The sequence below is a fragment of the Phragmites australis genome, chromosome 6, assembly GCF_958298935.1.
Source record: "Phragmites australis chromosome 6, lpPhrAust1.1, whole genome shotgun sequence".
NCBI classification, from domain to species: domain Eukaryota; kingdom Viridiplantae; phylum Streptophyta; class Magnoliopsida; order Poales; family Poaceae; genus Phragmites; species Phragmites australis.
Window position 1 is genome coordinate 25,132,781 of NC_084926.1, and position 13,296 is coordinate 25,146,076.

Consider the following 13,296-nt stretch of genomic DNA (forward strand, 5'->3'; position numbering starts at 1 on the left):
GAATCACAGTTGCTGGTCTATCTCGTGTCCCTAGTCCTAGCACAACAGCTGAAACAAAGCTAAAAAGGATGATCAGAGAAAGACACAGCAAATAGCACAATGATCTGGGTGTTCTCTATATGCTCCTCGTTTTTGTCTTTTAGCACTAGTAGGAATCGTGAATTTTTTTTTTGTATTTTTCTGATATTTTTTTTCTGAACTAGGAGCACACAAGCAACAACCACATAAATTTTCAGCTCAAACGGATGCAAGATGTGGCCTATAGAAAATCAAGCACGTTCTGTGAAAAGCGTGCGGAAACTTCACGGCTCGAATACTCAATCTTCCGAGCCGAATTTGGGAAAAAATTTCGGCGGAACCCGAAAAAGCGGGGAGCAACGGATGTAACTTTTTCTGTAGATGTCCGTGAAAATTTTTTTTGCCTGATTCCGAGTCCGTATGAGAAAGTTATGGTTGTTTTACTGAACCCCTGTCGAGTTAGGGTTTTTTTTTCAAGCAACTCTGCAGAAATTGACCTCTTTAAGGTATTGCAAGCAATAGGATCGCGAGATGAACAAGGATGGCAGCGGTGGCAGGGCAATTGATACAAGGCAGAACCCGGCGAAGCTGGGGAGCAACGGATGTAACTTTTTCTGTAGATGTCCGTGAAAAAAAAATTTGCCTGATTCCGAGTCCGTATGAGAAAGTTATGGCTGTTTTACTAAACCCCTGTCGAGTTAGGGGTTTTTTTTTCAAGCAACTCTGCAGAAATTGACCTCTTTAAGGTATTGCAAGCAATAGGATTGCGAGATGAACAAGGATGGCAGCGGTGGCAGGGCAATTGATACAAGGCGGCTTGCGACGTATCTAGGGTTGGCGTGGCAGAAAGTAACACAAGGCGGCTCACGATGGCAAATCGAGTAATGTGGTGGCTCGACTTGTTGGTGGGGATAGTGGCGATGGGATAGCGGCGTGATCAAAACAGCACGGAGCGTTGACTAAAGACCAAGAACACGACTCTAAAACCAGCAACAAGACTCGACCACGGACACAAACTCAACAACGCGCAACTGAAAACAAAAATTACAAAGGCACAAAGGGTTCTAGGGTAGCGGAAATTGACGGATTTTTTTTGGCTTTTTCTGGACTCTAGGTAATGAAAAACAAACTAATCTAAAGGGGAAAAACGAAATTACCTAATGGGCAACCTGAAAATCTGATACCAGTTGATGAGCAATGTTGGCCTAATCTTCCGATAGGTAACGATAAATCAGTGGGTGGAGAACTCGACGTTGATGATCCAAAGGCTTCGACCCGAACAGATCGTCTCCCTTGCAATCACTACACCACAGCTCCGATAGTTATCAACCGTGTCGCACGGTTGACCTCGCCAAGAAGGCTCAATCCCTGCAAGCGTACCGAGAACACAAGCAAGAACGTAGAAGATGCAATCTGAAATATTACAAATTGAATTCAAGCACTCGAAGTTGGGGTTCCACAAACACTTGCGACGGCCTAGTCGGTCCGGAACAAGAGCGAAAATCTCACAACTGTGTGTAGATCAATATCTAAGCAAAACTCAACCCTAATTAGGGCGGCGGCTACTGTATATAAAAGACTAGGGTTGGTCAAGGACCCCTGGACGCGTCCCTAATGGATTCCAACACGATACATGGCCCAACGGCCTAAAAGATGGTGGCGCAGTACCCTGACAGATTCTGGATGTCCACTTATTTTGACGATTCCTGTTGACTCAGAAAGAATTTGGACATGGGACCAGTCCCGTTGGAAAGCTTATCTCCTTAGCTTTCCAACCATGTGTAGAACGTCGAAAATGGAGTCCGTATGCTTCCTGGGCGATGATTTTAGTGCAGACTGGTTCTGGACTCCGAAACGAACTCGAACTTGATTGTACCTCCACCTTGGCTTGGGCGCCCTTGCTGTTCTTCTCCCGTGTTCCTAAGTAACAATACATCACAATTATTCAGTAGCATCACATCCTCATCAAAATATAAAGGAACACTAAGGAACGAGCTCACCTCATGATTTAGTTGACGTGCACGAGCTCGTGTCAATAGACCTATTGTTGGAGGAATACTCAGTGTGTGTGTATCTGAAAGAGTGATGTCCTCATCAATATGCCTTTCAGATTGTTGTCTTGAAGAGTGTGCTGAAGAGGGAGAGAGAGAGAGAGAGTTCATTAGTAGCAATAACAAAAATGTAGGGTGACAACAGACAACCTTGTCAGATACCTCGTTGAGATAAAAAATGCCCGTGAGCTTGACCATTAATCATGACAGAAAAAGGTGGGTGAGGAAATACATGCATGAATAAGATCTATGAACTGACCATGAAATCCTTGCCGTCACAAAGCTTGCATAATGAAAGGACACTCAAGTCTACCAAAAGCTTAGCTAGATTAATTTTGAGCATGAAACCTTTTTTATTCAAATTACTGATGTTAAAAGAGTGCACAATTTCCTGAGCTAAAATGACATTATTTGAAATGTGCCTGCCTTGAATGAAAGCATGCCGAGTATGATGAATATAAGTTGGAAGATGATCCTTAACTCTATCAACAAGAGATTTAACAGCCAATTTATATATCACCTTACATAAACTGATGGGTCTGTACTCTAGAGGAATAGCAGTTGTATTCTTTTTTGGAATAAGAACAATGAGAGTTTCATTAAGGGCAGCAGGGAATTGACCTATATTGTAGAATTTGGTGATGAGGTCAATGACATCCTTTTCTAATCCAAGGCCAAGCTGCTCTGTAAAAGGCCACATTAAAGCCATCAGGTCATGAAGATGCATCTCTTTTCATCTATTTTAGAAACCTCCACAATTCCTATTCATCTGGGATAGACATGGTAAAATCATTAGTTATAAGAATTTGTGAATTATTACCTTGGGTTTGGATCTGCTACAATTGTGCTTCAGTTAGCTGGGAGGTGAATAGATCTACAAAATATTGTTGGAAAACCTATGCTATTTCTTGTGGTGTTGCATTCATCCTCCCTTGCTCATCCATAATGAAGGTGATTTTGTTCTTCCTTGTTCTCTTGAGAATGGTTTGCTGAAAAAAATGAGTGTTCCTATCTCCTTCTGTGTCCCACAGTTTCTTTACCCTTTGTCTATGATATTATGCCTTTTTGTCTAAAATATCCTAGTGTTGTTTTCTGAGATTAGCTTGAGCTTTATGATCTTGGTCTACATAGTGTTTTGATTGTATCTCTAACAGGCTGCTCTCTATAGTTGCTAGCTGATCTTCCAAAGGCTTCTTCTTTCTCTAGACCTTGAGATTAGTGGCTAGGTTCCTGGTTCTGTTATGATAGTTGAGGGTTCTTGATTGTTGCCAGCTTGAAGAAGCAATCTGTTGGAAGTCATCCTCCATGAGCCACCAATTCTCAAACCTGAACCTTTTTCTTAGCTTTGGAGCATTGGACTGACGAATGCTTAAAATTAGGGTATGATCACTATAAAGCATAGGAAGGTGATACACAGCAGTAGCAGGAAAAATAGCGCACCATTCGGCATTTCCAAAACAACGATCTAGGCATTCAAAAGTAGGTATGGCACTCAATCTTCTATTACACTAAGTATAAACAGGGTCATTGTAACCCATATCAAAGAATTCACATTGCTTAACAAAAGAGCAGAAAACATTCATATGAGTGGCATTAGGTTTCCTAGGACCACATTTTTCATTTGCATTCACGATGTTGTTAAAGTCTGCCATACAAAAGACAGGGGTATTAGAAGTAGCTATCACAAAATGAGTCACTTGCTGTGAGATTTGAGCATTACTACGGTGATAAGGGTCACCATACACACAAACTAAGTTAAAGTTCTGCGCACTAGGCTTATATGTACAAGAAGCTATAATTAAGTTTTGACTAGAGTAGAGCACCAAAAGATCCACATCATCCTTCCACATCAACCAAAGGCCCCATGTTTTCCCTTGCGCTGGAACTATAAAGCAATCATTGATGGGGAAAGAGCTAATCAAATGAGCTTTAGAGATTCTAACCTTTCTAGTTTCTGAAATAAAAGATACATGTGCATTTGTAGAGGTGATAAGGTGGGCAAGATGTTGCATCGTTGAACTGCGAAGGCTCTCGCCCAAGCCTCGACAGTTCTAGCTCAGTAGACTCATGGCGACCCCAGCGCCGTTGTCGGCGCCTGAGCCTAATGATTAGAGCTGTGAACCGGAGATGCAGGGGGAACATCACCTTGAGCATGAAGTCTGCTATCACGATGGCTTGAGCATGATCTGCAAAATGGGTTTGATGGAGGGGAAGCTGATGAGCTCTCAGGGAATCTGTCAGATCCGGAAGAGGATTACATCGTGATGGATGATGGTGAGTAGATGTGGTTGGCATGCTCACAGACAGCGGTCGCGGTGGAGTTGGGAGGAGAGGTGTTGGATAAGCGTGCTTGGCTGGTGGTTGACTATGAAGGCCACGGAATCGCTGAAACAGAAGGGAGGATGGGAACTGTAAGATGTGGATCTGCTTTTGGGGATGGAAAGAAGTTGTGAAAAGGTGGATTTGTGAGAAGAATCGCTCAGTCTCTTTGTTGGGATCGTCAGAGTATGTTTCTGCAGAGTTGACGAGTGGAAGGGGTACAGGAGGAACCGGCATGCCGCCTAACTCCAAGATCATCTATACCTGAATGGTGTTTTCCCTTTCAGAATCGAATGCAAAGGTTTTCAATTGGTAGTCCACGGTTTCATCCAGCTACCTCAGTGTGCACAGGTCAATCACCAATCGTTCTTATGTTATCAGCACACAGAATTACTTGGCTACTACTTCATATTAAACATTTAAAGGGTGCTGCAGATATGCACATAATTACCTTCTTACATGCGTTATCAGCACACATAGAATTATTTGCCTACTACTTATACTTTTTAAAGGGTGCCATAGAAATGTACCAAAAGTTCTCTTGTCGGAATTTCACAAATTTTCATCCTAAAAGGTGCTAAACGGACAAAATGTCATTATTAGTGTATCAAACAAAACATTGACGGCTTTAGCATTTTCAGTCTGAAAGGTACAGCCTCACTACGATTGTTGCAAAGGCAAATCAGTACACATTGGTCACAAACATACTAGAGCTGAAGCAAATTCTGAGTCTTAATCGAACAGCATGAGGAGTGAGTATGGTCAGACGAAGTTTGATCTCTCGCTGATCCAGCTGGTCCTCCAGGTTCTTGCTATCTCGAATCCACAACGGTGCCTTCGGGAAGTGCAGACAGGTGCACAAGAGGAGCATGAGATTTCAGGGATGATGCATCAGAGCCAGTGATCTTCGTCTCCTTCGTTCTGTTCAGCACCTTCCTTACCTCATTAGCTAGCTCAATGATCGAATCATCTTCATGGCCTGAACAGAGCAACATGAACACCATCGGTAGGTTACCACTAAACACAGTGGTGTTTTTGCAATACTGAAGCAGCATGCTAGCCACTAGCACAAACATAAGCTACTTGGAATAAGAATTGGAATACACAGATGAAGATGAATAAATATCAAACACTTAATCACATAAAGTACAATATGGGATATTATCTTACTTATGTTGGCCAATGCCTTCTCCATTGAGAACAGGTAGTCCCTATTATAGCCATTGGGGCCATTGGCTGTAGCAATTTGCCTGATATTGCAAACAAGATTGTAGAAAAGTTGTCAGGACGATGTGCTTAAACAAACATTATGTCCATAAAATGGATAAAGGAGTGCAATAGCCCACCTTGCCATATCCTTCAAAGGAGCAGGGCCAAGATAATATTTGTTGCCTACTGGGTCAGGAGTGGCTACAAAACTGCGCAAGCACCGAGTTATGTAAGTTCCACAGAAAATTCACATCGAATACCATGAAACTTCTGCCGCCGAGTTTGGAGCCTTACACTAATACGCCCATCACAGCTGGTTTCAGAGAATCTCCTTCCTAAACAATTTAGCAAAAGGAAAATAAGAGCTTTGAAAGAAAAAAAGAAATCTAAACTAATGCCTGACACAGATAAATAATACCTTGTAGAAATCAACAGAGATTTTCTGGTCATACTCACATTCTCTTCTCTCCAAGTACTGAAATGTGAAAAATAAGTTACCAACGTTGTCAGCGTTGTCTAAGCAAATTTAGCCTCATAAATACCCTTTTTTTTTCCTTTCAATCTGTGAAGCAGACGCAAAAAAAACAACACACACACTGCACCTTCATTGCTTCTTGCTCTTTGTCTAAACCACCCTTGACACAATATGCAATTCCCCACTGCAAATAAGGAAGCAAAATAGGACAAATCAATGCTCGTAGCAGTCCAATGAAAATCTTTTGAAAAAAGATAAACAAACACGTAAATCAGTCATAAATTCAGAACAAAGATTATGAGTTTTTACTTTACAAGGGATTCCATTTGTACATTCAGAACTAAAGTGAACTTAAGTCTCTGACACACATGAGTAATGAACTAGCATACAAAAAGAGCAAAGTGAACTTAAGTCTCTGACACACATGAGTAATGAACTAGCATACAAAAAGAGCAAAGAATGCCCTCTAAATAGGGTTGCAGCTTTTAAAATGAGAAGAAACTGTAAGCTGATTCCTGCTACCATTCATCGACCTTGCAAGAGTTTCAGGCTCTAATGGGACTGTATAATGTGGTCTGCATGGCATGGCCAGTGTCAGAAATATCATATATATGAGTTGGTTTGTGAACGTCACTTATGTAAGTTTGTTTATCAATGTCAGATGTATGGTCTCTCACGGATAGTATTGAGCTGATCTGCAGGGCTAGCATACCAATTTGAGTGAGTCACTGGCGTACAGGGCTGAGGCTATTGGAATGGTATAGGTCTTACATAACTTACTATACCATGCAACTCCAAACTATTCCCGATCCGACTAAACTATTGCCTTCCATGCTCTTGTGGACTTTTCTTACATGTATGCGGAGGATTTTCTTAGGCTTTAAGGCCAGTGTAGTGAAATGACTGCATATTGGAACATTGGTTGGATCATAACGGTTGTAAACCAAAAGTGAATAAGAAATTAAGAACTATAAGTTGTGTTGATGGAAGAGAATATCTTCCACAAACAAGTATGGCGAGAACACACTCACATGAATGGTTCAAATTTGGAGAATAAGTGGAGAGCAAAGAACACCAAATGCATTGATCGTCAAAAAAATTCCTCATCTGGTCTGGTGGCCAGGGTCTGTATTTATAGTCATTCAGGGTATAAACATACAAGTATGTCCATACAGAAATAATAGTACAAGTTACCGTCACACTGTAGGGCCCAGGACCGATCGAACTTACACAGCCTGAGCCTTTGTAGAAATACTTTTACCCCTACCTAGAAGATATTATCCATTATGACAAATACAGTGGTGCAAGCAACCGTAAGGGTACAATGCTAAGCCGATCGTCAATTGCGGCATAGTGCCACACTATTCAATTGTTCGGTGTGTGCACTTCCATAGCATTGGACCATCCGGCGTAACACTTGTGTCCATTTTGCACACGTGTCACTAGGAAATACTCCGGTGTTTAGCAAACACTTGGCACTGGACCTTCCGGTGAGGTCAAATACCTCTGGACACAATACTTTGTTGTGTTCATCTATGTGAACACCGGGTCATCCGGTGAGCTCATTTCTCCTGAAACCTTTTCCAATTGAACTAAACTTTGTCCCAGGTTCGGTGGCTTCATGTATTGTATCTATTAGACCTACTAATATATATTCTTAGCAAATATATTAGTCTCATTGACTATGTTGTCATTAATCACCAAAATCACAAACATGGTCTAATATGACCATTTTTCCCTACAACCACGGCTAGGGAGCGGGCAGTAGGAGACTGTACCAGCTTCCATGCCACGCAAAGTGGACTTTTACTTAATATTTCGTATGTTCTTTATGTATGATATATGAATATGTATAGATAAAATTGTATTGTACCGACTTAACCCTTTGCCTTGCATTTTTGGTCGCACCAATGCTTCGGCTGTATCCCTTTCGTGGCTTGATTCTCTAAGAGTGTTTTGTCGAGTTAGGTGTGAGCAAAGTTGAATTGTTTTTCCCTTCTAAGTGACCCATGCTACTGAGGATGTCCGTCTGGTGTGTGACATCCACTACCGAGACTATACAATGCTTTTCAGATGACCTAGGCATAATATGCCTTCCAGGTGACATAGACATGTTACGCCTGCAGGTGACTTAAGCATGCTACGCCTGCAGATGTGTAGGTTCCATTGCCTACCAAGGCTATACAATGCCTTCCAGGTGACCTAAGCTTGATGCCTTTTCCAGGTGACCTAGGCATACGATGCCTACCGTGCGTGGACGTGTCCACCACCAAGGATGTCCCTTGGGCACGTCGCATCTCCAATACCGAGGATGTCCCTCCGGTGCGTGGCATCTACACTACCGAGGTTATGCGATGCCTTTCAGGTGACTTCCAGGTATGTAGGCTCCACTGCCTACCAAGGCTATACAATGCTTTCCAAGTAACCTAGGCTTGATGCCTTCCGGTGGCCTAGGTCTGCTCTGCCTATGGTGCGTGGGTGTGTATGCCATCGAGGATGTCCCTTGGATGCGTCGCATCTCCGCTATCGAAGATGTCCCTCCGGTGCGTGGCATCTACACTACCGAGGCTATGCAATGCCTTCCAGGTAACTTAGGCATAATATGTCTTCCAAGTGACTTAGACATAATGCATTCCATACGACCTAGGCATGCTGCGCCTGCAGGTGTGTAGGCTTTCATTGTTGTGTACTATTTAAGTGAAGGCATAACTTAAACTAAGTCTTACTACCTATTTTTTGAACAGGGATATAACTTAAACTTTACTATCTACTATGGAGACAGAGATATAACTTGAGCTCTACTACTGCTACCAAACTAAGATACAACTTCAGTTTCACAGTCTATTGTGAACAGGAATATGACTTAAGCTTTACCATCTAGTGTGGAGATATAACTTGAGCTCTACTACTGCTACCAAACTAAGATACAACTTAAGTTTCACAGTCTATTGTGAACAGGAATATGACTTAAGCTTTACCATCTAGTGTGGAGATATAACTTGAGCTCTACTATTTCTACAAAACTAGGATATAACTTACATTTCGCTATCTATTGTGAACAGGCATATGACTTAAGCTTTACTATCTATTGTGGAGCTGTAGAGATAAAACTTGAGCTCTACTGTTTCTACCAAACTAAGATATAACTTAAGTTTCGCTATCTATTGTGAGCAGTCATATGACTTAAACTTTACTATCTATTGTGGAGACAGAGATATAACTTGAGCTCTACTATTTCTACCAAATTAAGATGTAATTTAAGTTTCACTATCTATTGTGAACAGAAATACGACTTAAGCTTTACTATCTACTATGAAGACAGAGGTATAACTTGAGCTCTACTGTTTCTACCTGGTAGTTATCTGTTGTAGAGACTTACAGCTAGGTTAGATATCGGCTAGGCAAACTATTGCTAGGTAGTCATAGGCGTACCTTTGCCAAAATAAGGTCTCCGCGGCAATGTTGGAGGCCCAGAAGCCCTCGTAGCTCCAAGACGGGGGAAGGGTTGGCCCCTCCAGCCTGAGTCGTCCGCCAGAGGTTTTTGGTCTTGCGGACCTTTGGAGCACCCAGGGCCTTCTTGCTGAGGCATAGCGTCCTTTCCCCTGGCCGACCCTGCCCATACTAAGCCCGATAGGGGAGGCCCACTGAGAGCTTTGACCGTCCGGCATCCGAAGCCTAAGGAGGGCCCCCTTGTGTTCGCGAACTGCCGGGCTCCATTATGATCATGGCTATTAGGGCGGCTCAACCCTCATCACTGGGGTATTGTATCGTCGACGGCGGAGTTAGCGACGGCAGAGCAGGGTCAGAGGCCCAGAGACCTGCCCGAGGCCCACTCCAATACTATGAACCCTGTGTCGCCTGTCGCCGACTTTCTCCCCTGCCAGGTGTCCTGCTTGCCTTCTGAGGTACTCTTCCTTGAAAGTTATGAGGGTCCGGCAGTCGTCCTTATTGTGGTCACATCCGGGCCCGTGCAGAATACACCAGTACACTTCCAGTGGTACCGGAGCTTGTGGTCGGCATCGGGGGCATCAACCAGGGTTGTGCACACCGAGCCCATGGTTTCCCCGGAGCCCTTTTATGTCCAGGTTGGCCAGCGAGGCTGTCCGGTGAACCGGCTTTTGGAGCCGGAGTAGTCCTGACTACGCCTTCTCGACCGGGATGGACTCAGAGTCTCTTTCACGCGGTTGACGTCGCGATTGTTGTGTCGATGGCGTTGGCAGGCTCTGTGCGCCACGGAGTCCTTTTCCCCTTTGGAATCCTCTTCCGCCGGAGGGGTTCAAGGAGGATGTCAGGCAGCCAGACTCTTCAAAAATGCTGGTTCGACAAGGGTGCCCCGAGTGGTTTCAGACAAGATGCCTCGGAGCTGTGCCCAAGCATGAATACCCTTGGGTTCGAGCGCCCAGAACCATTGAAGAGCAACCTATGTGGCTGCGGTCTCAGTTGTAACCTCCTGTGGTGTGACGAGATCTTCGCTGCGCCACTGTTGTAAGGCCTCCGTGCCGGCCTGGACCTCCATGCCAACCCAAGCTATTGGGTCATCATTGGCCAGAGGGTCGCCATTCCGCCCAACTGCAAAGCTGACGAGGGTACATGGTCTGCTTGGTCGTAGCTGCCCTGCATATTTCTTCATGAGTGTGGCGATGGTAACGGTTCTAGGGCTAGCGCCTTGGTTGTCTTTGGTGGTGTTCTACCTCTCTTTTACTTCTAAGTTCAGGTCCCTACGAACGACGCGCTGTTCGTGGAAGAAAATCTTTCATGAACAAGTACGACGTGAACACACTCACACGAATGGTTCAAGCTTAAAGAAGAAGTGGAGATGAAGGAACACCAAATGTATTGATCGTCAAAAAAAATTTTGTCTGGTCTCGTGGCCAGGGGTCTGTATTTATAGTGTCATTCGGGGTATAAACATATAAGTATGACCCTAAAGAAATAACAGTACAAGTTACCGCCATACTGCAGGACCTAGGACCAGTCAAACTTACACAGCCCGAGCCTTGGTGAAAATACTTTTATCCTTACCTAGAAGATATTGTCTATTATAGCAAATACAGTGGTGCAGACAACGTAAGGGTACAATGCTGAGCCGATCGTCAATGGCGGCACGGCGCCGCATTGTCCTGGGTGTTAAGATAGCCTCCACTTGCAGTGACATTAACTGTCGGTCACTTCGTGTTAGATGATTACAGGGGTGTCCTTTCTTTGCTAATATTTTCTCTAGAGGCTAGTTGCCTCCCCTGCTTAAAGGAGCGGCCTGATGAGCCCTTACGGCCTCCGAAGGTTGTAATCCTGGTGGAGAACCCAGGGCCTTAGGGCTCCGAAGTGGCCCTAGTCGGCGACTTCCTGGTAATGTCCGTGGGGTAGGACATTTCCCCTAACAAGTTGCATGTATTTTCTAGAGATATAGCCAAACAAATTGAGAGAATTAAATTCGTTGTTTGAGGAAAATGCATAGAAGTTGTCCATGTCAAAAAGTATCTGACAGATTCGTACAATATCACCCCATGACAAGGAACATGAGAGGAAGTCTTTTTTGTCCTGTCTACATTACATCCCCGCACGAACGGAGGGCAATTTAAGCAAACACATTATTAAACTAACAAATTATATCGCTCAGTCACAAAGACTTGTTAGCGACTGAGTAATATAAAAGGTTCCCAAATCATTCCCTACAGCCCTGTGGAACAATTATGCATTTACATGAGTGTTTTGCAGGATTCAGTAAATTTCAGTAATGTCAGTCAGTGGAACCTAACACCAACTGCAGCTCCTAAAGAAGTATTTTCCGCATATCAACTTACAAATACGGATATGGTATTGCCAGGAGTAAGCTTTAATTCATTGCTGCAACAAGAACGTTGAAAAATGGGGAAAAGACAAATATAAAGTGCTTGCTTACGCATATGGCTTCCTCGTCAGTTTCAAGTGTGCAGGTCCTTGCCGGATGCTGCGGTGTGCCTCTATGGTCAATGCAAGCTGCAGGGACGAAAGAAAAGGGCAGAGACATAAACCTTCAGGTTCGGGTCAAAGAGGCACACTATGTAAAGGAAGCCACGAGAAGGACAAGGCACATCAGCTAATTCCGGGTTTCCAATCAGGCGCAAGAATCCATACCGAGATTGAAGGTGCGCTTGTAGCCCTTGATGAACCCCAGGATCTTCTCCTCGAAGTCGAAGCCGGGGTTCCAGATCAGGGACCCGTAGCCGAAGACCCACAGCACCATCCTGCAGCCTCTTTATTTGATTTCCCTGCAAACGAACAAGAGAATTAGAGAGAATCGTATCTCACCAAAGCTGTCCCTATCTCCCAATCCCACAGTGCAAGAACCCTCCGAAAACGTCCACATCGTCCTCAATCCGAAATCCCAAACCCAACCCCAAAACGGCAAAACCCCTACTCCCCAACCGACCAAGAAAAGAAACGCCTGCGCCGCCGGCAACCACCCGCGATCCCGATCCCGGCCGCCGCATTGCGCGACCGCAGTGTCGCTAGCCCCCGCTTCCCCCTCCAACCACCTAGAATTTCCTAACCGCAAGAACATGGTCGCGGTTGCAAGAAGCACCTGCGGGAAGAGGAGGAAGCGGAAGAGGGGGGGGGGGGGGCAAGAACGACGACGCGCTGGTAGGCACGGTCGGATGAAGCGGGAGGGGATCCGCTAGCCGCGCGTCTCTTCCTCCGCCTCTCCCGCCCCGAGCCCTTGCGCTCGGTCCTGCCTCGCCTGCCCTCCTCGTCAACTTAGGGTGGGGATTCGGAGAAGAGGGAGGAAGAAGTCGGTGGCGCGGAGGGACAGCGTTTATAGCAACCCGCGACCGAGTGGATGAGGATCAGGACGGTGGCGCGACGGGGGGACCGTGAGGCACGTGAGCCTGTGCGCGCGTGGCAGACTCTCCCGCCGCGTTTGGCCGTTTTCCACGCGATGTTGCGGGATACGAGCTGGTTTCGGCCTTTTTGGAGGTGGGGCGCGCGTAGAACTGTAAAAAAAATCTCAAGGCTCCCAAGTTATTCGAACATGACTGTTATAAGGTTGATTTAAGTTTGGTTAGAATCTTAACAAGCGAAGCTTAAACTTAGCCATCTCACTAGCTCATTAAAAACTCAGTTAACTACAATTATTATCTGTAAAGATGAAATCGGTGTTCATTAATTTTAGCCAAGTTTATTTTTTAACTTTATCATCTAACCTAAAGTTTAACCACCTAACTTTAAGACCACATAACTATATAC

The 13,296-nt window shown here is 44.6% G+C and overlaps 1 protein-coding gene across 3 annotated transcripts; it reads right to left on the minus strand.

Moving 5' to 3' along the window:
* Positions 1–4,963: 4,963 nt before the first annotated feature.
* LOC133922166 (gamma-glutamylcyclotransferase 2-2-like) lies at positions 4,964–12,933 on the minus strand. 3 transcript variants are annotated; one of them, XM_062367374.1, is made up of 9 exons: positions 12,635–12,887; positions 12,187–12,320; positions 11,972–12,048; positions 6,200–6,256; positions 6,016–6,072; positions 5,892–5,932; positions 5,735–5,806; positions 5,559–5,638; positions 4,964–5,451 (listed from the first exon to the last, which is right to left on the minus strand). In XM_062367374.1, the coding sequence occupies exons 2-9, from the start codon at positions 12,293–12,295 to the stop codon at positions 5,201–5,203; spliced, it is 744 nt and encodes a 247-aa protein (XP_062223358.1). In that variant the 5' UTR covers positions 12,296–12,320; positions 12,635–12,887; the 3' UTR covers positions 4,964–5,200. The 3 variants fall into 3 exon arrangements, with proteins under 3 accessions (XP_062223358.1, XP_062223360.1, XP_062223359.1); XM_062367376.1 differs by having other exon boundaries at positions 4,964–5,367; positions 12,635–12,854; XM_062367375.1 differs by lacking the exon at positions 6,016–6,072 and having other exon boundaries at positions 12,635–12,933.
* Positions 12,934–13,296: the final 363 nt, after the last annotated feature.

Excerpts from the sequence above, each read along its gene's own strand:
- LOC133922166 (XM_062367374.1), bottom strand. The coding sequence starts at position 12,295 with ATGGTGCTGTGGGTCTTCGGCTACGGGTCCCTGATCTGGAACCCCGGC. Across the intron at positions 6,073-6,199 it reads AAGAGCAAGAAGCAATGAAG|TACTTGGAGAGAAGAGAATG; the intron begins GTGCAGTGTGTG and ends TTCACATTTCAG. Across the intron at positions 5,933-6,015 it reads TCTCTGTTGATTTCTACAAG|GAAGGAGATTCTCTGAAACC; the intron begins GTATTATTTATC and ends TAAATTGTTTAG.